General features: G+C 39.5%; 2 protein-coding genes across 23 annotated transcripts in view; one reads left to right on the plus strand and one right to left on the minus strand.

Annotated features, from left to right (window-relative positions):
- The window catches only part of ctnnb1 (catenin (cadherin-associated protein), beta 1), a 35,728-nt gene extending 22,200 nt beyond the window's left edge, over positions 1 to 13,528 (plus strand). The window contains exons 1-17 of one of the 3 annotated variants that reach the window (XM_004077778.4): positions 2,796 to 3,161; positions 8,018 to 8,069; positions 8,173 to 8,400; positions 8,497 to 8,750; positions 8,859 to 9,097; positions 9,229 to 9,430; positions 9,514 to 9,658; positions 9,735 to 9,838; positions 9,983 to 10,117; positions 10,244 to 10,447; positions 10,541 to 10,699; positions 10,802 to 10,921; positions 11,089 to 11,239; positions 11,371 to 11,492; positions 11,582 to 11,642; positions 12,165 to 12,415; positions 12,722 to 13,528. In XM_004077778.4, coding sequence (XP_004077826.1) covers positions 8,057 to 8,069; positions 8,173 to 8,400; positions 8,497 to 8,750; positions 8,859 to 9,097; positions 9,229 to 9,430; positions 9,514 to 9,658; positions 9,735 to 9,838; positions 9,983 to 10,117; positions 10,244 to 10,447; positions 10,541 to 10,699; positions 10,802 to 10,921; positions 11,089 to 11,239; positions 11,371 to 11,492; positions 11,582 to 11,642; positions 12,165 to 12,379 — 2,352 coding nt within the window. In that variant the 5' untranslated portion in view covers positions 2,796 to 3,161; positions 8,018 to 8,056 and the 3' untranslated portion in view covers positions 12,380 to 12,415; positions 12,722 to 13,528. Of the gene's footprint in view, positions 1 to 2,795; positions 3,162 to 8,017; positions 8,070 to 8,172; positions 8,401 to 8,496; positions 8,751 to 8,858; positions 9,098 to 9,228; positions 9,431 to 9,513; positions 9,659 to 9,734; positions 9,839 to 9,982; positions 10,118 to 10,243; positions 10,448 to 10,540; positions 10,700 to 10,801; positions 10,922 to 11,088; positions 11,240 to 11,370; positions 11,493 to 11,581; positions 11,643 to 12,164; positions 12,416 to 12,721 lie in introns of those variants that run through there. The other 2 variants (XM_078933116.1, XM_020710053.2) reach the window with 2 other exon arrangements.
- Positions 13,407 to 27,458, minus strand: part of ulk4 (unc-51 like kinase 4) — a 73,568-nt gene continuing 59,516 nt past the window's right edge. For 17 of the 20 annotated variants that reach the window (XM_078933099.1, XM_023964629.2, XM_078933095.1 and 14 more), the window contains 4 exons: positions 26,688 to 26,789; positions 22,729 to 22,923; positions 16,377 to 16,465; positions 13,407 to 13,815 (listed from right to left, as the gene is read on the minus strand). In XM_078933099.1, the coding sequence (XP_078789225.1) occupies positions 13,755 to 13,815; positions 16,377 to 16,465; positions 22,729 to 22,923; positions 26,688 to 26,789 (447 nt within the window). In that variant the 3' untranslated portion in view covers positions 13,407 to 13,754. Of the gene's footprint in view, positions 13,816 to 16,376; positions 16,466 to 18,420; positions 18,573 to 22,728; positions 22,924 to 26,687; positions 26,790 to 27,458 lie in introns of all 20 variants that reach the window. The other 3 variants (XR_013648238.1, XR_013648237.1, XR_013648236.1) reach the window with 1 other exon arrangement.

A 27,458-nucleotide genomic window follows, 5' to 3' on the forward strand; every position in this document is an offset into this window, starting at 1 on the left:
TAACTCAAACCGTGTTTTGATTTGACAAATGCAGTTAAACTGGTTTAGCATCCCTTTTTTCTCTGAACACACTACCTGTTCCTTTTTTATTACAAATTGAACGCAGACCGGCATGTTGTTTAGCAGCCATTGGAAAAGCACAATAAATCAGTTGAAAAACTTTCACTAATATTGCAATATAACTGCAACTAATTCTTCTACTACAAGTATTTAAAAACTTGCTTTTTGCCTGACAGAAAAGGAGCTTTGCTTAAAAAAAGACTGATTCAAATTCCCACTATCTAACTGGTTTTTACTGTGTATTTCTTCCTCCAAACTATCCTGTTTTTTTATGTCCAAATCAATCTGCATTTGTCAATAATTTTCCAGGGTAAATATTCAGCAAACTCCTCAAGCTGCCTGAGGGGGGAAATGAAACGGCCTCTCCAGCTGGAAGAGCAAGTGCTGTGTGGGCTTCCTGAAGCAGTGCAGCGCAGGGTCATTAGAGAACCACAGCGTGTTTGGGAACAGAACAATCTGTGTTATTTCAGCACAGTCTGTTGGATGGAGGGCCCTTCCACGAGCATTATGGATTATTCTTTGGCAGGATCTCGCCAGAATCAACCAAAATGGGATGTTTTTACCTCACGTGTCCTAGACCTCTGGTGATTAGATAGAGAGGATTGAGTCTGACCCACATGGACTGCTTATGAAAAATGTTTGCAGCCTTTATGCACGGATACAATCCATGGGTTAAAAAACATATTTCACTCAAAATCTTTTCCTCATATTTATTTAAAATAAAACATTCAGTCTTGACTAAAGTGGAAACGTTTATTTATTAAACTACGTGCTTCAGTATTTGACACTATGCTTCTCTGTCCGATGCATGAACACTGATTCACAGATTTCACAAATGAACCCTCATTTTTCTGAATTTGTTTTTTTTACATGTTGACCTTGTTGGGATGCATTGCTATTGGCTGGCATAAAAAACAGAAGGGTTGCTGATTAAAAGAAGGTGGTTGTAAATGAGTAAAATCCATCGAATTGTTTTTTATCGACAGCTTTAGCTATAGAGCAAACCTTGAAGGACATTCTAGGACTTCCAGAAATGCCCAAATGCAGAGAGTTAGCTTGATTCTGACTTTCATACACACAGATTAGACTTCAAGGGGATTTTCCGTAAACGAAATCAGATTTTGACTGCTCTTAATCCAGACTCAGTGCTCACCGGCTTTGAGAAACTGAATGTGATTAAATTGCTATAATGGCTTGATTCGAACTTCTGACCAGATTGTTTTTTTCACTGTTTTTTCATTACTATTATTATTCACTTGTACTATTTTTGAGATGTATTGTGCCGCTGAAGCTACATAATAAAGATCTCAACCAGGCAATTTAACTCTACTTTCTTGTTTGCAACACAGTTATTATATTCAAAACATTCAGGAGAAATGACAGATGCTCATAGTCACAAATGTTTCTCTGACTTCATTTACAATATCAATCATTAACAGCAGCTGTAATTTCTCACAGATGCTTCAGACTCATATTTTACACCAATTAAAAGCAGGTTTTTGTATTAAAAAAGCTTTAATGTGATACTGTTTTCAAACACAGTTGTGTCAGACACCTTGTGTAGCGTTCTCTTAGCTCAAAGAATGTTTTTTTTTATCATTTGCGTAATGATAATTCATCAAAGATCTATTTTTTAACATCTGACCCGCATCAGCTTCTATACTGTTTGATGCCAGGTATAGATACTGGAAAAGGTTGAAGTTGTGTACCTCACAAAAGGACATGCAGATCAGCTGAAGTCTGATCACAAGTATGTCACCTAACAAGTATGAGCACTAAACCTCTACACACACTGTTTTTGGACTGTAATCAAAATACATGCTACCCTAAATGTTTTGCCATCCCGTCAACATGAAGTTACTCTCTGTGCCGCTTTTTTCTTACCTTTTTGATTGTATGAGTGTGCTCCTGTGAAATCATGTGACTGCTGAGAAGTGAAGCCAGTTGATTTGAAGCTGCACACAGCTCTATTTTTAACTGAGTGGCAGCAGTAATTCTCACTGTGGTTTGAAAACGGCTCAAAATAAAATATAACACTCTCGGTTACTGTAATTGTTCATGTTGCAATTTCATGGCACAGGGTGGAGTCATGAATGGAGATATACTATGTTGCTGTTTTGATTCAGCCAATCTTATGAGTGACTGACGCAATGGCCCCTCAAACTACTACTTATATTCATCCATTCACTGCACATAAAGGTAACTGAAGATTTACTGAAGCCTTTACTGACTCATCAAGTGAGCTCTTGCAGAGTACAAGGAAGCTTACAAAAGGTGCTCCAACCAGTTGAATAACTTTTTAATGTTAGTCAGAGCAAATAAAAAAAATGTTAAAAGAAGAAAAAAGGAAACAGTTTTTTTTCACTTCCAAACATTTGTTGAGAAGTGCAATACATAATAATAATAATAATAATAATAATAATAATAATGGCTATTAGAATACTTCATATATATATATAATTTCAAACTCAGACTAATAGCATTCCCTTTAAATCTTTTTTTCTTGTGTATGTGCAAGGTCAAATAAGAATAGAAGAATTACATTTGGTCAGAAATTGTCGTCTTAAATGTCTAAAATAGGTAATAGTTAAACCTTGATGAACTGACAGAAACTCTCCTTGTTCTTCGAGACCATCCTAACTCGGGGAAAGGGATCGGATTTCCTCTTTTTTTTATTGTGCCGGATCTTCATTCCATTGTGTATTCATACTCTAGTTGCATGCATTTATTTCGGCTGACTTCCTAGGCTTATATCAGCTGCTTTATCCCTTGAATTATTCCCGTTAATTGTTTTTAAATGAGCATATAAAAGCCTTGACACGTTTAATTCAAATCATTAGCAAGGAGTTGTTTTTGTTTCTATTTTGTTCTATCTGATGGCAGGATATGGAAAGACTGTAGGTGTTCTCCGGTCTATATAAATCCGCCGCCATCTTACATTTTCCAGTCCCTGCATCTGCACTGGCTGCATGCTGAGGAGGTGGGGGAGGACACCACGCTGAGGCTTGTCTTCACATTTTTTTTCCTCGAGTTTTTCCCCATTTCGAAGTGTATTTTTTCTTATCAGGACCCAATTGAAAGGAATTGCTGAATTGACAAGGGTAGGTTCGAACATTAAAACATGGGGTTGTGTTTATATTTCCCTCTCTCTTTTTTGCCGTTTCTGTGTGAGTGCCAGCAGGAATGAATACGGCTGTGGAGTGCGGTCCAGCCGGGATGCTGCAGTTAGCGAGTCAGCTGCTTTCACGGCAAATATTTAGGATTATACAAGACCGACGCTAACTAGATTTTCTGGTCGTAGGACGAAATTCTTGCTGGAAATGTTTATTAGTCATCATAGTCGGACTTTCCGCAGTGGGTTCGAGAATCTAGTTGTTCTTGCCTCGCGATTGTTGGGTGGTGAAATTTATTGAAAAAGGCGTTAATAGAACACAAGATAATTCAGAGTAAACTCAACTCAAGTGTTTACGAGCTTGTTCGACCGGTGTTCCACTGGAAACGTTAGCTTAACTGTTAGCTTGCTCAGTGTTTGCCACATTCCAGTATATTCTGACTCGTTTGGACGACTTGAGCCGAGCTCTTTGATCCCCATTTTGTTGTTTTTCCGCTAAAAAAAAAACTCTTACGCAGTTGTGTTGTTTTTTATGCTCAAGTCTAGCAATTCAGCATTTGTCTCGTGCCCAAATTGGATTAGCGTAAACAACAGTTCTGCTGAAGTTTCCTTCGAAGTTTTATGTTGATAACAGCGTGAGATATTGGTGTTTAATCCACCTTTTAAACCAGACTTTTAGCAACAAACTTTCAAAGTTCGCTGTGGGCCAACTGTTTTTCATTCGTCCTTTTAAACAAAGACCGACAAATTCCTCCTCGTCGTGGTGCTTCGCGAGGAAGACGAGGAGGAGCCAAAGTGTGAAATTTGAGTCAGCGGTGTTGGGAGAAGAAAGTCGGGAGCAGCCAGCAGCTGTGGAAAGGAGGCAGGGCGGCGCGCTTATTGTTTAGGGAGCGCGTTTGTTTCTTAGTTGGCATTTTCTTTCAATGCGTTTCAACCCCCGCATACACGGGCAATAACAGACTGCTGGAAAGGCACGCGCGTGAAAAGAGGTTTTCTGTCCTGTTATAGCGACATAAACAAATGTGAAAAAACAAGTTAAACGGGGCGTACTGGTTCAGCAAAACCTGATTTTTTAAATTAGGATGTGTTTACTTTATAAGTTGTGTTCACTTATACAGTGAATGACTAACATGACAGAAATCTTTATTTTTATAATTTAGTCGCTCTACTTGTCTCTTTTTGGTTTAGACTACCTCCGAATATTGAGGTCATTCGCCTTTTTTGTGGTTTTGAAATCCCCGAATTGAATAAACGGCAAGGGAAAGAATGACAAAAAGCTGCTACTCGTCAGCAAAAGCTTTTTTTGACGATTGATTGAAATTTCTACGAAGGAAGCGTGGGTGTCACTTTTATTCCAGTCTGGTTTTTGTTTTTGAATCTTTCCACTTTTGACAAAAGTTCCTTTAACTTTGCAAATGGTCTCTCCGTGACACAAAACCTCTATTTTCCTGCTTCTCCTTGACATGTTTTCTGGCTATTTTAGGAGTTGTAATACTTTGTTTTGCCTAAAAAGTGTCAGGTTTTCACCACACCTTTATTGCGTGCAAACATTAGTAGAACAGTCAGGGAGGTGTTGATGTGGGTCAGAGGATGCTTGTCCTGTTTCTTCACATCATGCACCTGTGTTTGCAGTTCTGGCACTGCAGTGGGGGGAGGCACACACTCATTGTGTTGTTGGCATCCAGCACAAAGTGCTGCTGACCCTGCACATTACCGTGGCAGATCTCTCTGCTTTTGCCAAAATTGCAGCTTTTTTAATGACATTTACTCACCTTTTTTTTTTCTTTTTTGTTTTACGAAAGAGTCAATTGGCTGTGCTGTGCTTTTCTTCAGAAAAATAAAGATATTCCATTCCTAAAATCTAGAGCAATAATATTTTTACTAACATCACATTAGTGTTTTATTTACACACATGCATACATTTATATAATGAAGCTGGTACTTATTATTTTTAACTTTGGTTCTCCCATTTTTTTGGTTTCGTATTTCTTGTTACAGTGTGGATTTCGACACGTATGTGCCGGATCACTATAGCAGCATTCTGTATTTTCAGATAAACCCGTTCATTTAGAAAATCTTTTCATTTGGTCAGCTTTCAAACTACACTCTTGAGTGGAGCAAACAACTGCAGGTACAGTAGATGTTCAATGGGGGGGGGGGTGATGTTACCAAGAACAAGCATCAGTCAGAACAAAAACAAGAGCACACAGACTGTTGACTGACCCTGACTGTTTCTGTGTATTGCTAAATGTTCTGATGTCCAGAACCACTTCTGAGGTGAGACGTAAAACGCGTGACATTGGACCTGTTGGGAAGTTTGGGTGCATTTACACTGTTGGGTGAATTGCACAGGTGTTTTCTTGGATTATGCTTGAATTGACCAAAGTTCAGGTGAGCTTTCACAAAGATAAAGGGGGAAAAAAAGAAATGCATAGAGTTTTTTGAATGGAACATTGTTATTAGACCAGGATTGTGGGGCAGTTATTGGTGCTAGTACCACAATGCCTCAAAGTTTGTGTGTATGTACTCTCAGACTTGCTGTCTACAATCACATTTTTTGATACTTAATTTTTCGACTTAAGTATAGATAAAGCTTAATTGTTTTTATACAGAAGGAAATGTTGCTGTAGGGGACGATGGGTCTGGCAGTGACAGATGGTTTCAATTACACGGCTTTTAACTGCACCCGGCCTTGCTCTCCATATTGGATTCCACGTCTGGCTTCAAAGGAACCTGTCTTTGAGATTTTATAGCTGCACTGTGAGCTTGACATGCAACAACTTCTACAGTGAGAAGTTTGTTGTTCATGGAATGAGTTTACACTTAAGCTGCCCTTTGTTTTTCTCAGCTGGAGGTCAGAGTTTGCTTAGTTACCCTCCAACTCCCCACAGTGTAAGCCAGATGTAAGTAACAGTGTTACCAGGACTGCTCTATGGCCTTTGATTATTGGTTTGATAGAGATCCAGGCATGTATGCGACATGTGGCTCCCATTAAAACCAGTCTCTGTTTAAATGAGGGCGAGTCAGCAGAGCTGAAAGGATGGCGTGTGAACAGCGAGTTTTCTAGTTTTGTCATCACAAGCAGCAATTTAAGGGCATTAGTCAAGACTGTTTGTCATTTGAACTATTGGGGCGGATGTGAACAAAAAAATGTTTAGTTGGAAACTCGATACAGGACGAAAGTTGACCCTGTTTGGTGGTCCTTGAATGTATTTTCACAGTGGTTAATCTAAAATAAAAACTTAACATCTACTGGCATTCACTGCCGAACTGGTTATATTGATGTTACCATTGGAGTCATTTTCCCCCTTGTTCAAGCTTGTGTGCCTGCTTTTTCTGAAATAATTCTTGTTTTATTGAACATAACTTTTACAGCATTGAATATTTTAGAATTGAAGCCTTTTCCATTGAAGCTTCAAAAGAAAGTCTTTTAAAAAATGCAGAATGAGGGGAGAAATGAGTGATTCCTCTCACTGAACAGTCATTTCCTGTTTTGACAAATCTATTTGGTAGTCTTGAGTGTTTGAAAACTACTGTTATATCGCTTTATTCTCCTCTTTCTAATCAAATATTCTCTCTTGGCCTAAACTACTTTTTCTCTGCTCTACTTGATTGTGGAGTTCATCTTTGAAAGTCATTTGTACTCCTCCTTTCAAACTTCTGGAACTGAGCCATTGGTTTCTCATTAACTCTAGTTGGGATTTAATGCTTCTTACTTGTTTTTTGGAGTATGCGACTCTTGGAAACCACCAGAGCTGCTGTGCTGTGTACACAGCCATGTTGTGGATCTTTGATCTTTTACATTAACATGTCTCTTTTCTGTTGTTGCCTGTTCTCCATTAATGCAGTCCCTGTTAGCATAGTCTCTTTCCACCAGTAAAAGCCAGCGTTTCCAGTTTAAATATATAACTATTGGTGTTTTAGACTCACATACACTTTATCATGCTTTTTGGGGAGTGAAGAGAAGACTTTGGATATGTTCTAATGTTTAAAGCAGACGTGGTGTAAACTTAACCTGTGTAAGACAAAAAGGTTTTCTTTCATTATATGCTAGTTCTCAAATGTATCACAGTTGTAGTATGAACAGTTTCTAGCTGAAAATCTATCAAACAGTATCATTTCACTCATTCTTCATCGTGATCCGTTTTGTCTGAACTTGTGCAGACTGGTATGTTGTTGTTGAAACGGGTCCTGCTCTCGTATTTCTGTGGAATTTGGGTGACCACAGATATGCTCAGGGCTCAGTGATTCCTGTCTCTTTAAATTCACAGTCCTAGAAACTGTTTTACTTTTTTCTTATTCTATTAGAGATTATTTTTGTTTTTTTCTTAATATTTCTCCCAGAATGTTAATCTTTCCATACAAATAGATATTACTTTTCATTTAAGCTTTTTCTTAGAACATTTTTTTCTCCTTTTTTTGCCATAGCTAGTATTTACTTTACTGCATAATGTGGTTTTAGCTTCAAAGCCATTCAAAGAATGTGGTCTCCCTCCTCTCCACCCAGTGCTTCACTTCCCTTCTCCTTCCTGACTTTTCCAGTCATCAGCAGCTACGCTTACTGGTGTCTTTGGTGTGTGAGCTGTGGCTCTTTGCATGTTTTTTCTGAAACGGAAAAAGAACCAGGATAGGGAGGAGGGAGGAAAGAACTCTAGAAAGGCAGAAAGATTGTTTGCCTGGACCATTTGTTTTGAACCAATGCCTTTATTTATTTTTCATCAGTGCTATTTTATTATTGGGGATTTTTGTTTTTTTATGCTGGGGGAAACAAAATGAGTTTTGTTAGAGATGAAAAGAGTGAAAAGCAACATGCAGATGATTTGATTCAGTTTATTTTTTTCACAGATCAGGAAGCTGTGTTGGCCTGCATTTTGAGAAAGGAACATGGCTTCCCAGGGTAAGTTGATGGGGTTAAGACCAACGCCTTTTTCCTTTATTTATACGTATGAGCCTTCAGTTCTGTTTGGGGACGAAAGTTCTGAATTCTTTTCTGCTTTCAGCTGATCTGATGGAACTGGACATGGCCTTGGAGCCAGACCGAAAGGCAGCAGTCAGTCACTGGCAGCAACAGTCATACCTAGATTCAGGCATCCATTCAGGGGCCACTACAACCGCCCCATCCCTCAGTGGGAAGGGCAATCCCGAGGAAGACGATGTTGACAACAACCAGGTCATGTATGAGTGGGAGCAGGGCTTCAACCAGAACTTTTCCCAGGACCAAGTTCAAGGTATGCTGAAGTGTCTCCACTGTCTTTGAAAATTGAGTTTGTTAGGGGGGAAAAATCAGGTATGAGAAGGCTGAGCTGTCCCTCTGTTTGCTCTAGACATCGATGGTCAGTATGCCATGACACGTGCTCAGAGGGTGCGTGCAGCCATGTTCCCAGAGACTCTGGAGGAGGGCATGCAGATCCCCTCCACACAGTATGATGCTGCAAACCCCACTAATGTCCAGAGGCTGGCTGAGCCGTCACAGATGCTCAAACATGCTGTTGTCAATCTTATCAACTATCAAGATGATGCTGAGCTCGCCACCAGAGCAATACCAGAACTTACCAAACTACTCAACGATGAAGACCAGGTACGTTTTTTTTAACTTCCAGTGTGAGTTATCAGAGACAAGTTTTTTTGCATGTTGGTTTTTTGTACATTTTCTTCCTGCTGTAACATGTGCAATGGTCTCTTTCAGGTTGTAGTCAACAAAGCATCAGTGATGGTTCACCAGCTTTCAAAGAAAGAAGCCTCTCGCCACGCCATCATGCGTTCGCCTCAGATGGTGTCTGCAATTGTCAGGACGATGCAGAACACTAACGATGTGGAAACGGCTCGCTGCACTGCAGGAACACTCCACAATCTGTCCCACCACAGAGAGGGACTCCTAGCTATATTCAAGTCTGGAGGAATCCCTGCTCTTGTCAAAATGCTTGGGTAAGAAGAAGAGGAACATTTATGAATTTTCTTCTGAAGCAAGCTGTTTTTCTCTGCGATGTTATTCATTTTTAAAAGCATCAACTCTTGTGTGAAACTTCCTGGTGACCTAATAGTCCTGTTCTTTGCAGCTCACCAGTGGACTCTGTGCTGTTCTACGCCATTACGACCCTCCACAACCTCCTGCTGCACCAGGAAGGGGCCAAGATGGCTGTTCGTTTAGCTGGTGGCCTCCAGAAAATGGTGGCTCTGCTCAACAAAACCAACGTTAAGTTCCTGGCCATCACCACGGACTGCCTCCAGATACTGGCCTATGGAAACCAGGAGAGCAAGGTGAGGAGGTTTGATAACTATACTAGGATGTAATCTGTTCTGAACTAGCAATTTCAGATAACGTCTCCTGGTTTCTGTTTTAGCTGATTATTCTGGCAAGTGGAGGTCCGCAAGCACTGGTGAACATCATGAGGACATATACGTACGAGAAGCTGCTGTGGACAACAAGTCGGGTTTTAAAAGTCCTGTCAGTGTGCTCCAGTAACAAACCTGCCATTGTTGAAGCTGGTAAGCTCTTCGTGACACTAACCTGAATTAGTATGTAGAAGTGTGTTTTTATTTAAAATGTGGTTTATCTGTTCAGGAGGGATGCAGGCTCTGGGACTCCATCTGACGGATCCAAGCCAGAGGCTGGTCCAGAACTGCCTCTGGACTCTCAGGAACTTGTCCGATGCTGCCACCAAACAGGTGATGAGAACAGCCCAGGGACTGCCGTCCGTGGGCTTTAGTTTAGAATTAACCTCTGCTTTGAGTTGGTTTTTGACAGAAACTGTTCTTGCAGCTGAAATTTTGAAACTTAGCTGTCATATATCAACTCTTGTTGCTCTCCAGGAGGGAATGGAGGGTCTGCTGGGAACGCTGGTACAGCTGCTTGGCAGTGACGACATTAATGTAGTGACCTGTGCTGCTGGCATTCTGTCCAACCTGACCTGCAACAACTACAAGAATAAGATGATGGTCTGCCAGGTATAATTGACACTCTTATTATATAACCATCCAATCTTTGGCGCAGCTCTTTTTTGCATCTATAGTAGATACTTTTTATGTTTGATTTGTGGGGCTGTCTGTCTGACATTGTTGTTTCCCCTCCAGGTTGGAGGTATTGAAGCTTTGGTTCGCACCGTTCTTCGGGCTGGTGACAGAGAAGACATCACAGAGCCCGCTATCTGTGCCCTGCGCCACCTCACTTCTCGACACCAGGATGCCGAGATGGCACAGAATGCTGTCAGGCTGCACTACGGCCTGCCTGTCGTCGTCAAACTACTTCATCCGCCGTCGCACTGGCCACTCATTAAGGCACGGCGCTGGTTCTGTTATTTTATAGCAATACTTCAGATGATTCTGTATTGGAATAAAACATCTGATTGATGTATTCTTTTGCTCCATCAGGCGACAGTCGGTCTGATCCGCAACCTGGCTCTGTGTCCTGCAAACCACGCCCCTCTGAGGGAGCAGGGTGCCATCCCCAGACTGGTTCAGCTGCTGGTTAGAGCGCACCAGGACACACAGAGACGCACAAGCATGGGGGGCACACAGCAGCAGTTTGTGGTAAGGACACCGTGTTCAGTAGTTTCACGGCTTATAGCTTATGCAGCCATGTGGCTGTAGGAGCGCAGTGTTGATGTCAACGATTATCATCACTGTTTTTAGGAGGGAGTTCGCATGGAAGAGATTGTGGAGGGCTGCACAGGAGCTCTTCATATTCTGGCCAGAGATGTTCACAACAGAATAGTTATCAGAGGACTCAACACCATTCCACTTTTCGTACAGGTATGGCTTGCTTTTTCTTTAGTTGGGTAAACGTTCATATGAAACCGTTTCTCCACTGTTAAAATAAACTCTTAGTTTGAGCCATCCCCTGATTGAGAACAAAGTAATTTGATGAACGTTGATAGCTTCTTGAACAAAGTTTTTGACTGTGATGCATCTGTGTGCAGCTGTTGTATTCTCCAATCGAGAACATCCAGCGCGTAGCAGCAGGGGTCCTGTGTGAGCTGGCCCAGGATAAAGAAGCCGCTGAGGCCATAGAGGCGGAGGGAGCAACTGCCCCACTCACAGAACTCCTACACAGCCGCAATGAGGGAGTCGGTACGTACAGCAAGGCCAGTTTAAAGCAGCTGCAGGCTAAAATACTGCTGTTAGAAACACTCTTCAGCTTTTGTTAGACTTGTGAGAATCGATCAAAATTAGAGTAAAACATTATTTACTTTTTTCCTCAGCAACATACGCAGCAGCAGTGTTGTTCCGGATGTCAGAAGACAAACCTCAAGACTACAAGAAGCGCCTCTCTGTAGAACTCACCAGCTCCCTCTTCAGGACAGAACCCATGGCCTGGAATGAGGTATGAAGCTCTTGAAGCACCTTTTTACATGCCATGATTCCATTGAAAGCTCCTCTATCCTGCTCATTACTGTGTGGGTTGCTTTGCAGACTGGAGACTTGGGTTTGGACATCGGCGCACAGGGCGAGCCTCTGGGCTACAGACCAGAAGGTAAGTGAAATCTGCATGCTTCACTGCAGCAAAATCAGTCCCATCTTAACAGAATTACATCCACATTTTAGGAATGTGGTATTATGGAGGAAGAAAATGATCAAATAAATCAAGTAAAATGCTGCTGCTTGGATGTCTGAGCACTTTAGAATTTGTTTAGTAATCAGAACTTTGGGGTTCAAATTGGCATCTTCTTACGTGCTGCTCTCATTGCTCCAGCATTAACTGCTTAAAGCGCCTCTTAGCCAGACTCATGAATACAAAGGTTTGATGTGCTCGTGTTTTTTGGAGTCTGGCTGCCTCTGCAGCAAAACTCAGTGAAATGAAGCATGCATTAAGATAAGTGTAATAGTTGGTCCCAGCAGTAGCAGCAGTAGTCTCAGCCGTGGTTCTGTGTGCTGTGTTGCTGTGCAGTGTTCCGTTTGGATGATCATACTACTGTGATGGCGTGGTTTGTTAACTCGCTTCTAACAACAGCTCTGCTTCCCCTGGCTCTCCTCCATCCACTCCCTGCTTCCCCAGACCCAAGTTATCGTTCCTTCCATTCGGGGGGTTACGGCGGGGACTCTATGGGCATGGAGCCCATGCTGGACCATGAACTGGGTGGGGGCCACCACCCTGGCCAGGACTACCCTCCAGTAGAAGGGCTGCCTGACCTTGGACATGCCCAAGAACTGATAGAGGGCCTGCCTCCTGGGGATTCAAACCAACTGGCCTGGTTTGATACCGACCTGTAAATACCGAGATAAACATTACACTACACTTTCTACTAGGTAAGACTGACTTCTCACTCCACTTTGTAGCCTTGTCAGCTGGAATCACTGGTTACCACTTCTTAAAGATGTAACTTTGAAGCACAGTGGGAGGATTCAGGAGGAAATGGCTGAGGAAGGAGAAGAGTGGATTTAATCACTGTGGTTGTTGCATGTTCAGACTGCTCTGAATTGCAGAGCTGTGTGAAGTGGTGTGTGTTGGGTCACTCTGTGTTTGATCTCTGTGTGTGGCCCTTTACCAACCTCAGAGCTTTCTCCTTTCTTTTTACCTCCTCCTCACACTAATTCCTCTCCTCCCTTTTGCAGCTGTATCATGTGATCTGGATGAATCTGCATCGTGATTTGCCCATATGGAGGAGGCGGGGTTTCAGAAAGTGCCTGAAGATGACTCAACAACAGCAAGCAGTTTCCTGTCTACGGGAACTTCATTGGGACAAAGTAGATTTTACTGCAGTTCGTTTCTGGTCTCGGCCCAACGGCGGGCCGAGTTCAAACCCTGACATGACATACAGATTTGATCTCAGTGATCAGTTTTTCACAAATTTTTTTATGTACTTTTTATTTTTTACTTCTTTTAGTTGTTTTCCTTTTTTATTCTGTTTTCTCAGTCTGTAATGGTACAAACCAGACATTGCTTGCCTTTTTCCCCTCCTTCATTTTTCTGCATTATAAGTCATCTTCTGTTTTTGCAATCCCTTGTATTTTAAGTCAAGTAGTGTTTTAATTTCTCTTTTGTTTTTTCGTTTAGTGGTGATGTTCCATCCAAGTGAAGACTTGGAACATATTTTAATGGTGTTGAAACACTAAAGTTAATCAGCTGTAATCTGATGAAGTGTAACATTGTGTAGCTTTTGTATAAAACACATGAATTGGAAATCATGGTCCAAATATTGAGCTATTTTCTTGCTTTAAAGACGGACACTGATGTGTCTCTGCTGTTCCAAAGGGGGTTTGGCTGATGGAGCTGAGGGGTGGGGAGGGGAGAACTGTCTGAAAAGACCAGAGTGGAGAAGTGCCACTATTGGTATGCTGTTACTAAGGTTTAAGGTAGTAAGAGGCGCTGGTTGCTGTAGCCTGCTGTGTTCTGAAACAATAAAATGGACTGTCATTTCACCTGAATGTGTCCTTTGACCTTTGTTAAACTAAAACTGCACACAAACGACTCATAAGTAACTGCGTTACACTTTCCCTGCTACTTGCTGCATATGGAAGGAAGTGAAGTGGCAAGAAAGTGTTACCTTACAATCTGAAAACAAGGAATTTAAAAAAAAAAAAAAAAAGTTTCAATGAAGTCAAGTATTCAGTAAAAGATTCAATTATGATTGAAGATGAAGATCTTCTAAGGTCCCAGAATGTCTTGAAGCATTTCAGCAACTAGTGGAGCAACATCAGCATGACATCTGGAACAAAAGGGGAAAAAACATGGGTCACTGTGATGTACACAAATTCTAAAAAGCTGTTCAAGTCAAAACAAAAAGTAATGTTAGATGCTTCAAAGAAAAATGAGAACTTTCAATAGCAGTCTTTTTTTTTAACCCATCAATAAGCCCTTTTTTAAACATAAATGTACACTTGTGTCCTTCAACTTTGCCTCCATGATCTCTATTGATGCAACCTGCTTGTGCTCCAAACTTACCTTAATTTGGCATCTGCTTGAAATCAAAAACAATTTTACTTCATTTGAAATAAGTTCAAGGGTTTAGCTGAAAGCTGCCATCAGGAAAACGTGTAACACAAAGATCTGTCTCACTAAATTACAATGCTAACATTTTTGTGAATTTAAGGATGTTTCACAGCAATGTTTCTGCTCAGTGGTAGCAAAACAGAAAATCAATATTTTCTCTACAGACTTGTCAGAGATGGTTGCATCTCATGGTCAAAAAAGTCAAAGTAAACTTTATTGTCTATCTATGTTTTCTTATACATAAAAATTGAAATTCCGTTTCAGTCAAGCTCCCGTCTAAACAGGGAATTTAACTTCAAATTAAAAAATACAATAAGATGAAGAAAATAAAAAAGAGACTGTAGTATAGTTATTATTATTTTTTAACAGCACCAGTGAACTGGTGGAACTCCTCATGAAGAAAACAAGAAGGTAGTTGAGTCGCCACACGTAAAACCAATGATGATGATCAGCAACTTCTTGTCAATATTCAACAAACACCACTAGTTGTAATTTGAGTTATGGGGGGGGGGGGGGGGGGGGGGGGGGTGTCACATTTTCATGCCTTCCATTTTTCAAACCATTTATCAACTTCTGAATTGAACAGCTGTGAATCCCATTTAAAACAATCCCAATGGAGACAGAGCAGCTGCAGATTCCTGCACTTTCTTCCATCAAATTCTTCCAGGTGTTTTCAGTCAGACTGAAAAAAATCCAAACCACCACCATCTAGGTTAATTAAAAATCACATAATTATTCAAATTAGGTCGGTTTCCAGAGACCTTTGAAACCCATGAAGCTTAGAAAACAAATTGATGCTTTTAACAAAATCTTTCATTTTTGTGTTGTTTCCAAAAAGCAAACAGCAAAAAAAAGTCATGTTTACTCCTTGTTTTTTATGACATGCCAACAGGAAAAAGAAAGGAAGATGAAATCCATTGAACGCTGGAAAATGTGGAATAAGAAAGTAGTACCAGGCAAGGAGAAGTTTGCCAACAGATGTGGCAGAGGCAGGAGCCATCCAGATCAAGAGGCTGTTCATAGCAGCTACTGTGTGGTATACTGCACACACAAGAAAAACACCCCATCACTTTTGCAGAAATCAATATCAGCAAAAACTTCACAATTCCACTATTGTGTGAGCTTTGTGCTGTGGCCGGTCTGCACCGTAGCTGGTTCATAAAAGTTAGATGGATCCCACACTGGAAGAGTTGTGTGCTCGTCTTCTGAGATGTGTTGTATGTCGGTGCAGATACTGGAGGGCTGCTTATCTTCTGGCTATGACTCGGTGGAGCGCTATACCAGGATCAGGTTCTGACCCTCCAGGCTTGTCTTCAGGAATGGAAACTATAAGTGACGCCCCCCTTCCCTTCCTCTGCCCTCAGAGTTTGTAAAAAGCATTCCTCAGGTTGCCATGGTAAAGGCTTAATGACATTATCAGGGTTAGGATCTCGGCCCAGATCTCGGCTTTCCCCCTCCTAACACTTCAATCTTCTTCTTATCCTTTCAATTAAAACCTCACCCATCTCTTCCTGTCCCTTCCGCTCCTCCTCCCTCCACATAACTCCTCTCATCTCCTGCCCTTTCTCCTAAAACCTCTGCTCCCCTCTCTCTGCTTCTAAACCAGTGGGAGGGTGCCAGTCCCGGCCACTTCAAAGGCAAGAGCTGTTCTGCGCTTTCATCTGCCGGAGAGGAAGAGGAGAGCACAAGAGGGGAAGTCGGAAAATACGGAGAAAGAAAATGGAATGGGGAGAGGGTGGGGGTGCAGAGAAGAAAAGAGAGGGAAACAGAGAGCCTTCTATAGCAAAGCAACAATAAACCTTTATTATTGATCTGGCAGGGTGTGTGTGATTGAGAGAGCATTTGTGTACAGGGGGGAGAGCAAATTTGAGTGTATTCATCATGCGCCTGGGTGTGTTTGCACAATGTGTGTGTGTGCCGGCCTGTGTGTGAGAGGTCACTGCTCTCATGCATCAAAGGATGAAAGAAAGCATGGTCGCTTTAGAGAGAAAACCCTCGGCTCAAAAAGGGAGCAAACATCCAGCCCGCAGATTCTTAAAAGACAGCCAGCTGCAGATCCAGGTAAACACAGGAGTGCCACACAGTCCACAGACACGTCCTTACCAGCCTTTACTTTCATATTGCATGATATTTATGCAGCTTTTATATCTTCTTTAGATTTTAAACATTTTTTTATGAGACTTCAATTGTCTCCATTTCCAGGTGTCAAAAATGATATGTATGACTTTGGGAATCATATCCCATAAACCCAAATAAACAACTGTAAGAATGTCAAACCTGTTGGATGAAGTCATATCCTGTAACACAGCGATTAGCTCCGCCCCCTCAGGAGAGTCTGACCAGGCAGATCTGTCTGCAGTCTGTATCTGAAACCAAGAAAACAAGGAGAAACTCAGAAAATAATCAGAAAAGAGTGGAAGAATCAGTTTCCGTGTTGGGTCAATACTACATGCTGTTGTCTGGCAGTGAATATTGTAAAAATAAATCCTATTTGTCCCAAAATGGGGTTGTTTTGCAACTACTAACAGTGCATAAGGAATCAACTGTCAACAGCGGCCAAAAATTATTTTAAAAGACTTAAATAATCAAAGAGTAAACATATCCAGAGTCACAAGTGACATTTTTTAAAATAAATATTCTATTTGAGAAAAAAAAGGATTTTAAAAAATGTAATTGAATGCATCATAACTTCAGGTTGTTAGCTTATCCTGTCATCACCACAGCATCGTTTTGCTAGATAACAAAAGCAACTGGTGAGTGAGATCACACTCATTTATCGCATCAATTCAAAGTAAGTTAATCAAAGAGCTCATCTGCCATTTAAAAAAAAACAACTCAACAAGCACAGTCACCTCCTCTGTTTTTCTCATTAGCACTCTGTTTTCATTTCTGCAAGCTGCCCTCTTTTCTGTGGAGCTGTCCTTAGCTCTGTGAGATCCAAGACCACACAGTGTGCAGCTTCATGACTCAAACATATTTATAAAGGTGTGCTAATGGATTTCTATTATAAATCTGGACTTCTGTGACAATCTAAGCAAATCTAGGGTTGTATTTTTCATCCTGAAGGTGAGCAGCTCTCCTTTCCAGCATTTCTGGCACATCAACACTGTTGGCACCTAAACGAAGCACCTTTGGGTGTTTATCGAAATTAAAGCAACAGGAGAGACGTAGTGAGAGGTCGGGAAGGGATGGAAAACGGAAGAACAAAATGGGTTTTGTTTTAAGGCTTGAATTTTAATGTCATATTCTAAAAAACAAAAACTAACAGAAACTGGTAATCTGTAGATTCTGATGACAGCCTTCAGCAGGGTTAAAACCCATACAGAAAAAGATAGAAAATCTTTTTTTAAAGTTCTTTCAGCCCCAACATAAATAACACCATCCTTGCAGTGAGTTACAGCTATCACTTAATATTCATTTTGCATGTTTTCTTGCTCCCTCATATCCATTTTCTGTATCAAACTGAAAGTAAACCAAAAAGCAAAAGCACATTTTACATTGTTTATTCATTAGAGTAAGTTTTTTGAAAGTAGTAAAAATATGTGTAACTGTAATTTATGCATCTGACCCAGAGATACATGTGTATTTATAATATTTTGTCTAAAAATCTACATCTTAACAAATACTTGAACATTAATTTAATGTAAAAAATACAGGATTAAATAAATAAAATGGAACTGTCTATACAGATGTTTTTATTAGCATTGTGTATGTGTCGGTCGATTTTCATACTTTTGTGTAGATCTGTGTGGCTGAGTGGATGAATGTTTGTGTGCTTAGAGTGTGTGTGCTCCGTCTCATCTCCCATGACATCATCACCTCTGTCTCTGTGGCGACACAGCATAGTTGTTGCTAAGAAACGCGGTTAGGACGAGACAAAAATCCTCTGTTCATTTGCCTTCTTCCCTCATAAGTGCGCACGCGATTCTCCATCCATAGCACTGACGGACGTACACACAGACCCACACCCACTTTTCGTACTTCCCCCTTCACCTTCATCCTCTGTTGCTGCTTTCTCCCGCCATTCCCCCATCTCCACACAATGAACACGCGTCAATAGAGCTGAAGACAACGTCACAGGAGAGGAACACGGAGAGGCGACCAACAATGGATAGTCACAACAGACAAGTTCAGACAGTGTCTGATAGCAGAGTCTCCTCAGATTACCATGAATGTAAAAATAAAAGGAGAAGAACTGAACACAGGAGTGGGAGAAAAAAGATTACTACTACTTCATGGAGGATGAAGAGCATGAGTGCAGAAGCACATTGGGTTTTATTGAATGGGACTTCCTGTGATGCAACTTGATGAGGGTGCTTACCTTACAGATGTGCTGCAAAATCATTTTAGAATGAGACAGCAGAGCCAATGCATTTCTACCAGCTCAACAAACTTTGGTCCAGGTAATGCTAATCCCAGAAACAGGCTTAGCTCTACCATAATCCCTGGCACCATGTATATGAGCCATCTATTCTGTTGAAATAAACACAAGAACCAAGAAGCTGACACCACTCAAGAATACATGGAAAAAAATACAAAAATAGTCAGGATTTCTCATTTTAAGATAGAGAACATTAACACATTTTTGAGTGAAACTACGTTTTTTAAATAAAAGCAAAAATGTATCAATTACTTAGGTAACTTAGTCCAGGAAATAGGCTGTACCTCTACATTTTATGGTATATTTTGTTTATGGAATTCAGAATATAATGAACTTAAAAAGTGTGTGCAGAATGTAAAACTAGAAAAAAAAGAATATTTTTCAAAATAACACAAGCTTTAGTAAGTATTTTTTCTTTACTACTCATTAACCCTTTGACCTTTTCCGAGTTGTGATAAAAAAAAAAGGCAAAGACGTGCTTAACTAATTCAAAGAAGAATAAATCTTCCTTTACAGTCAATTTCAATTCCACAGCTACAAGCTGGATCCTGCGTTGTGATTAACAGAGCTTTGAAATCAATGAAAGATAATTACATTTTTTCTTCTGAAAGCCAGCTCTGTGCTGGAGAGTGTAAAAGAGACTGTGTGTAGGTGTGAGTAGCTGGGCTCTTGTCACAAAGTTTAGTTTTTTTCTCTTCTTCTTTTTTTTAATCATCTGGCTCCTATTTTCTCTCTCTCTCTTTTTATTTTTTTTTAGCCAGAGTCAATTTCTCTCTGCAGTTTAGAAGAAATCTGAAGGGAAAAATGTTGGAGAGTTTTCATGACTAAGATAGTGACAAACCAAAAATGTGATTGAACACAAATGCAGCAGGGATAAGGAGGTAGTAAACCTAATCATTGATGACAGTAAACAATCGTTTTTAAGACTTAACTTCATCAAACAATAAAACGTAAACCTGTGAGCGCCTTGTTTTACTATATCAGGACAATGGGTATTTTCAAAACAGATGACTTATTTGACTTGAATTTGTAGCTTTTTGTAGCACGTTTCTAGGGCACCTACTTTCACCAATCAGGAGTGAGCTTGTTGGAAGTCCACGTCCCTTCTACTTAAAGCAACTCGGGAGAATTTGAAAAACGTTCGATTTGGGTGCCACATGCTTTTACTGAGGCATCTGATTGGTCAGTTTATAACTTGAAAAACTTGTGATACAGAAAGAAATATCGTGAAAAACATTTAGGATTAGCAAGAAGATGTTAAGAACAAGGTATCAGAAAACGGTTATTCTGACAAACAGAATGTCAGAATGACTAGTAATAGCTGTTTATTCCTCAATGGAATTTTATGTGATTTTGACTTTTTGGAGCAGGTGGGTACTTCCGATTTGGAACGCGAGAGGATAGGTGTCAGTATGTCTATGGGAGCTCCCGGGGTCTCAGGGTTGGCTTGATAAACAATTTAGTTTTATTTTATTTATCTGGAATCCTTGAATACTACTTTCAAAAAAGTTATTCTACCTAAAATCTTTAAAAAAAACAAAACAACTTTGACTGAGTCATTGCAGCACTTAATCATACTGTCTGCCGGAAAAGTGACACATTGAATGGGTTGTTCTTGTAAGATGTTAACAACAGTACTTTGGTTTGAAAACAAAAAAGTAAAAACCAGTCCAGCATTGGTTTATTTAGTTTTTAGATCACCTGAGACTTCTTTGCACATCTGTTAATCCAGATGCTAAAATTGAGTTCATCAGTTCAGATGCTGTTAGAGATTATGTAGACAATGACATTTATAGCTAATCTAGGATATAAGTGTCCACTGTTTAAATCAAAGAGAGGGTCATGTAGCATGGGAACAAAGTCACTGTATGCTACAGCTTTCACATTGGTTGTTTTTCAAATGACCTTGTGTGTTACAGTGGATTTTCAATAAATGTTTAAAACATTTCGTTCCACTTTTAGAATTACTTTTGGATATTTTGTGCTCCATTTTTGTAAATAAGTTTCAAGACGTTTTTTATAATTTAATCTTAAAAAAGTCTTTAGTGAATTAATGTGGAAAGAGAAGTTGTTTTTTTCTTTCAGGTAAAATAAATCACTTCTATTTGTGGGACTGGGACCATCCTTGATAAACTGCACAACAGCTTTGAGGAAAAAGCTAAAGCCCAGCGTCAGGGTGGAGAGAGCAGGACAGAGAAGACACACACACTGGGATTCCTCTGTTGTTCTAATGAGGGAGTTTGCACTAGTGGGAGGAATTTGTCACAGAAAGCCAGAAAGAAAACGCAGGACGTCTGTGAGTAGGTGGTTGTGGTGTTGGCAAAAACTAATTAGTTTGTGGAATCAAAATTACATCTATCTATGCAGCCACTCTCTCCTTCCCACTCGCACTAAACTACAAAGTACACTAGCTTCCAGGCACTGCCTTCGGCCAGATCATATGATCTCAGTTAGGCAGCTGACCTTGTGTCCCACGTGCAGAAACTACTTCATGACCCTGCGGCCAAGCCAAAAGATTAGGAATGGATTTTGCATAATTCATACAGGGGTGCACAAAAAAAAAAAAATGTTTTCTAAACTTGACCAGAGATGTTTTTTTTATTTTACTGCTTCACCCAGTTCACCTTCCCTTTAACAATTCATTTAAATTCCTGCTCTGCAAATATTGAAACCTGGATTAAATGAACAGTTCTTATCAGCATTTTCTTAAATAAAGCCACAGAAAACTGTAAAACTGCATTTTTTGTGAAAAGTATCTCATGTCATAAATTAAGAAAGGAGAATTATTTGACTGAAGCAAAAAAGAAAAACAAAACTTTGTTCTTAATTATCACATTTCAGGGTCATCATTTTATAAAATAGTTTTGTTTTATCGATTCTTTGATGAAACACCAGTAATATAATGCCTATCGCAATTTTAAGCAATACGGGAGTGAAATGCCATGCATCCACTCCACTACGCGTACAGAACAGATGAGAAGGAGAAAGTGTAACAACTCTGACTACTAATTTAGGGCTGTTTGGTTCGCACTCCTGTTCGGTTCTTCAGACAGTCTGCTTTGATTGGCAGCTATCAAAACCTGAACCTGAACCCTGGTGCCAAAGAAATAAGCAGTCGGATTACAAACGGATGTTCCAAAGGCAGCCCACCTTAAAAGTCTAAAAAAATCCCCAAAATGTTGGAAAACGTTGGTAAACATGGTTCATTGAAAAGGTGAAACCACCAATTAGTTTCTCCATTTGGTTCCTTTATAAGCAGCACCACCCTGCAGTTGGAACTCTGTAAAGTTTCCAGGCAAACCAGAGTGAAAGCAAATAAAACCAGAGGAAGGTGTGACATTTTCTGCATTCCTTACTGATTCCCACCGAGTCTGAGAGTGATGCTTTGTTTTCATAAAAGGAATGTGGATAATGTGTTTTGCTTTCACATTGACTAGAAACATGGACAATTTTAAGGATAAAAATTATGATTAAAATAAACAAGAGAATTTCTAGAAAGCTAATATCTGTGGAGGACAGACGTGCAACATTCACTTTTCCCTAGAGATTTGTTGATCATAACATGCAACATTTTTTAGGAGCTTTCAAGTGTTTTTGTGAAGGCAAAATGGCAGAAATACACTAAACTTATTTCCCGGTTTATAAGTATTGCAACTTTTTTTTGTCTTAAAATTCCAGCATAAGTCAAGTATACTGACTCCAGCTTTGATAGGAAATCTTAAAACTGAATGTTTTTTTACTCCTTTCTTTCTTTTCCACAAAAAAAATCAGAAATGTTTATAAATGCTTGATGGCTGATCAATACCTGGTAGTTACATTACTTCTATAATTGTGTGAATTATTAGTGTGTTTTTCTGCTTAATTGCAGGAAACTGTCACCCTGACAAATCCAAATTTCAGCTAAAAATCCTTTTCAATTGTCCAATTCTCTCCACATTAACAGACTGGAACAATGCAATTTATTATACTTGGGGAGGAGCCGGTAAAACATCTGCCTAAATTTGTTCTGCAAATCATTTAGATTATCACAGAAAATTGGATCCACTCAGAGGTTGACAGAAAAATACAAACCCATCTTATTTCTCTCCCCATGTCAGTCTGGTTGTGGGGTAACTACAAGTTATTATTTGACAGCAGACCTGCAGTGCTGCTCATGTCCTGTTATTTTTCCATCATCTTCATCCTGCATTGTTTACATTCTGAGAAGGACACATTTCGAGTGAACGTGTGAACTTGCGTTTTACTCACCAGTCGTTTAATGATCTTGAGAGCTGTGCGTTGCATTCTTGGCGTCTCCGCCTGCATGTGAACTCGCAGCATTTGTGACAAGCTTTGCAAACCGGAAGGGGACAAGCAGTTGTGACCTTCCCCAGCATACAGCTGGACAAGTAAGGACAGACACTGAACAGATTCCTCCCACACCTCTTGATTTTCTGTTGGCAGCTGCAGGGAGACACATTCAGTTAATGCATATATGGAGCAAAGTATGACAGGTTTGAAAATAAGCTCAAATAAAATAAGATGGTATAAGTGCCTAAACATTAAACATTAACGGATGTCTTCTGTATTGTTTATTTTAATGGAAGTTTTTAGAATAATAAAAATAAAAATCTCTGGAGTTTTTTTTTATTTTTTTTTAACATTTAAAATGTAAAATTGAATTTTTTTCCCCACTACTGCCAGTCATTGCTTACCCAGACTGAGAAAGTTGAGGCAAACTAAACCCAAAAAATTGTGGCAAATCCTTTCAATAGTGACTGTCATGTGAAAAGTGAAATGAGCCATTTTCCACACTAAGTTTTTTTCTATCTGAAAACACAATTATCCAGCTCTGACTGTGTCAAAATTGGGCAAAGATAGATGGTTGGTAATGAAATGGAAGCTAGGTGCTGCTGGTGATGAAGGAATCATTAAGACATGCTAAGGAAATTGTAGGACTGTGTGATGATATGCTAATGAGTAATACCTTTCACCTGCAATCATGTGGAATTGTTACTTCATAAATGTCATAAAAATGCTTCTATTTCTCAGTTTTAAACCAAAATACTGAGAAAGATTTTTTAGCATTTAATACAAAGAAGTTCCAAAATAAAAGCCCAATACATAAATCCACTTTTCCCTTTCATATCACTAAAGGGTTTCACATTTTACTAGAAACTACGGGGTCCCAGAAGTGCAAATCACACTAACAAATAACTCAACACAAAAACATATAGATCGCGACAACATTTAAAAAAGCAAAACAAAAAATAAAAGAAGAAACATTTGATTTTGTTAAATGCAGATAAAGTTCCAGAAACCAAAACATAAAAAAAAGAAAAGAAAAATAAAACAACACAAAAAGCAAACGTTACACAAAATAAAAAAAAGGAAAAAAAGGAAAGCTGGAAAAAGTAGGTACTAAGGGACATCAATGGACATCACTGATTGGATGATAACGCCTGATGTCCCATAGTTCCTACTTCACCTCCAAATTCTTATTTTTGGAATTTGCTTTTGTTTTCTGAATTTCTTTTGATCTTTTGGTTTCTAGAATCTAGAATGTTTGATTTTTATAATGTAACGTTGCTTTTTTTATTATTTGTTTTGCATTTTAGGTATTGTTGTGATCTTTAGTATGTTTTTTGCGTTGATGTGATTTGCACTTCAGGGCCACCGTAGGAAAGTCTGCAGCTGGGATCATGATCAACTCAAAGGTTTTGTTGCACCATAATTGATGACCTGCAGTAACGCTTGATGAGCATTTCTCTCTACAAATTCAAAACTATGCAAACTTCAGCCCACATCATGTCTTCTTTCTACAGATCCGCCAGAGAGCGATCTGACCATCACCGTACGGTCAACCGACTTCCCCTCTTCAGATCTTGAAGACTCTGCAGTGCACAGCAATTAAAGCATAAAGGATTACCTTACTCCCAGACATTCATCGCACTTGTCTCGCCTGCAGAGTAGTCAGCATAATGGAGGACCCACCCACTCCTTACTCAGCTTCTTCAGCCTCCAACCCTCTAAACTCCCTTTTCTTCCATCTGAATCCTTTTTTTTCTGAAAAGAACAGACTTCTAACCCATAAAAGCAGACATGCGTAGCTTTCACCTCATTTATATTCTACAATTTAACTCACTCTTAATCTGTGGTTTATGTTAAATCTAAACTGTTTTTACATGTTATCTTTTTAAAAGTGATGTTAAACAATAGTGCTGAATATTTTTCACTTTGACTTAAACAGCATAATCAGGGGTGACATTTTCTTGTTAGATTAGTTTAACAGCACTAAACTTTTTATTTAGTCTTGAGTAGATTAAAGATAAAAACTTACTGAGTTGTTTTTATTTAGTGACTTTTTCTTTGTAAAGTTTGTTTTACTTTTTTTTCTAGGGGATGCATAATAATTGGCAAATAATGTATAAAAAGTTAACTGTTGGTGACAGTATGCAGATGTCTAATGACTTGGTACACTGAACACATCGAACATCCTATTGGCTAAAGCAGCAGCGATGCAGGGCAAAGTTCAAGCATCATTCATTAGTAAAAGAAAGGATCAGATAAAAATGTTTGATAAAAAGAAAAAATAATTAAAATATTGGATATTGACTGGGGAAGTTAGAAAATTATGGTTTTTTGAATGTTGAGCACCAAATTTAGAAAGCTTTTTATGTATCAAAGGGACTGTAAACAAGGGGATGCTATTTTTTTGCTAAAATAATTCAACATTTTTTTTTACTTTATCTGAAAATGCAAGAATTTACACATAATGTCATCTATATGTCACATATATGTTTAAATCGTTACTTAGTACTTGCTTGAGTCATTTTATTTTTACTATTTACTTTCATATCCTCACTCAAGTAATAATTTGGGTGACTATTTTTAACATTCGAAAATATCTTTTAAAATACAGATACTCTTACCCGAGTACATTTTTTGGATGCTCTACCAGCCCCTGAGCTTAACACTAAAATCACAACAGCAAAGTCACAACCGAATGGAAGAAAAACCAAAGTCCAACTGCTAAAATAAAACTGTTTTAGTTGTGTTTCTCTCTAAAAAAAACTCCATGTCTTCAGACAAGCAATCTTTGCAATTTTTTAGGGAAGTCTGGCTGTTATTGACACTTCTGTGGTCTCTATCTCAGGAAAAACTCTCATGGGACGAGGGGGGGTAAGCAGAGGTCAAGAGCATGTCAGATGCCCCATCAGTCCTCTGATGCGTCTATTGTGTCTCTGGAGATCGTCTCTACTCTTTCCTCCACTCCTCCCTTCTTTTTCCACCATCAACTCTGTCATCAGAGCACCCTCCTGTTCTCTTTCCTCTTTACTTTCTCATTATTCTTCAGTTTTTTTTTAAATTAACTTTATGTTAACATTTGAACCACCTGTTCTGAAATCCTGTAGGATTTACAAAAAAAGCTGTAATGTTCCAAATCATTGTCATCTGAAATAGTGGACAGTTTTCATAGCAACAAGCTGGCTGTCTATTGCAGAATGTTTTAACAAAACTTTGGAAAAAGACACAATTATGGAGTTTTAGTGGGCAGTGAACAGTCCTTAACACTGGCGAGGATTTTCAACTTCAAAACTGCTTATTTTTCATCGACTACATCTGATTCTGAAATGTATGTGCTTGTTTATTTTTTCACCAGCATGAGCACAGAAGAAGTTATCCAGATAAACTAAATTCCAACTTTACAGATTTAGAACGCAGGAAAGAATGAGGTTGCTATCCCTTGATGTATGAATGGATACGGCAATAAAATGTTCACCTTCTCTCAACAACAGAAAGACCCAGAGTGCCTCTCTCTTGCCGTTGGTGTGTCAGGTGGCGTCTAATTATACTTTAGTGCCCACGCAATCTCTGCACATATTAGTTTCAGCCTTTCATCTGTGAAATCTGTTTACGGAGCAGTGAGACATTACAGCCACTTTGACATATTAATGATGGAAAATGTTTACCAGTTTCAAAGTCCATTTAAAGTGACTACACATTTTTTAATTTAGTCTTTAGAGACAATTTTTTTTTTTAGATTCAAAATGAACTAATTTATTTACACTAAAAACAACAACAACACTCTTGTGCCTTTTGTCCCTCATGCATGTGTGTGAATACCTTCCTGCAGTTTGTATCAAGGTGTGAGTTTTTGCATATACAGGGACACCCTTGTAGAATCGGCCCACAGAGACACACTGCTCTGTTAGTGTTGGTCTCACCATCTGAATGAGGAGTGTGCTGAGCTGACTCAGGGGTCGGTTGGCTACAAGCAGTTTCTCTGCTGCCTCTGTCTCTGCTGCTGGATGAGATAGCCTCTGGCTCTAAACACACACACACACACGCACACCCAAATGCACACACGTTAAATCATTTATAGAGATTTGACAGTCAATAATGATGGATCCAGAGACCTGTCAAGACTTATTCTGACACACAGACGCAGACAGACACTGAGATGGGGGAAAAAAAAGCTTTTCTGCATGAGTTGTTCTATCGCCGCCTTTTTCCTACAGGATTTCAGGACAACAAAGGTCGAGCATTTTGTGTCTTTGTCACACCAAGTTATTTTAGCTTCCCCTGATGACTTAAGTCTTCTCAAGTTCTCACTTCTTTTAACTTCATCATTAGCATACTGGTCCTGCACTCGGGCATAGTTTTGTGCATTAAAAGTCTATGGTAGAACTTTAGGCCAATTAGCAGTGCTGTAACATAATTAAGACATAGTTTTTCTACCTCAAAGTCACCCTTTCTTTTCTGCTCCCTCTTTTTTTTCGTTCTTCTTTTGTACTGTAATCTCTGTCTCCACCACTCTTGACCAATCGAGTAATAGTTTAGGGAGAGCCGTTGAGTCACGTCCTCTCTCCTTATCAGACCTTATTACCCAAATGAATTTGGTTTGGGTAAAAGTTTTCTTTTTAATGAGCTTTGCATTTCTGGCAGAATTGATTTCCACTGCTCATTCCCCTTGGTCTCTCTCCCACCTCTCTGTC

The sequence above is a fragment of the Oryzias latipes genome, chromosome 16, assembly GCF_053564925.1.
Source record: "Oryzias latipes strain Hd-rR chromosome 16, Olatipes_Hd-rR_3.1".
NCBI classification, from domain to species: Eukaryota; Metazoa; Chordata; class Actinopteri; order Beloniformes; family Adrianichthyidae; genus Oryzias; species Oryzias latipes.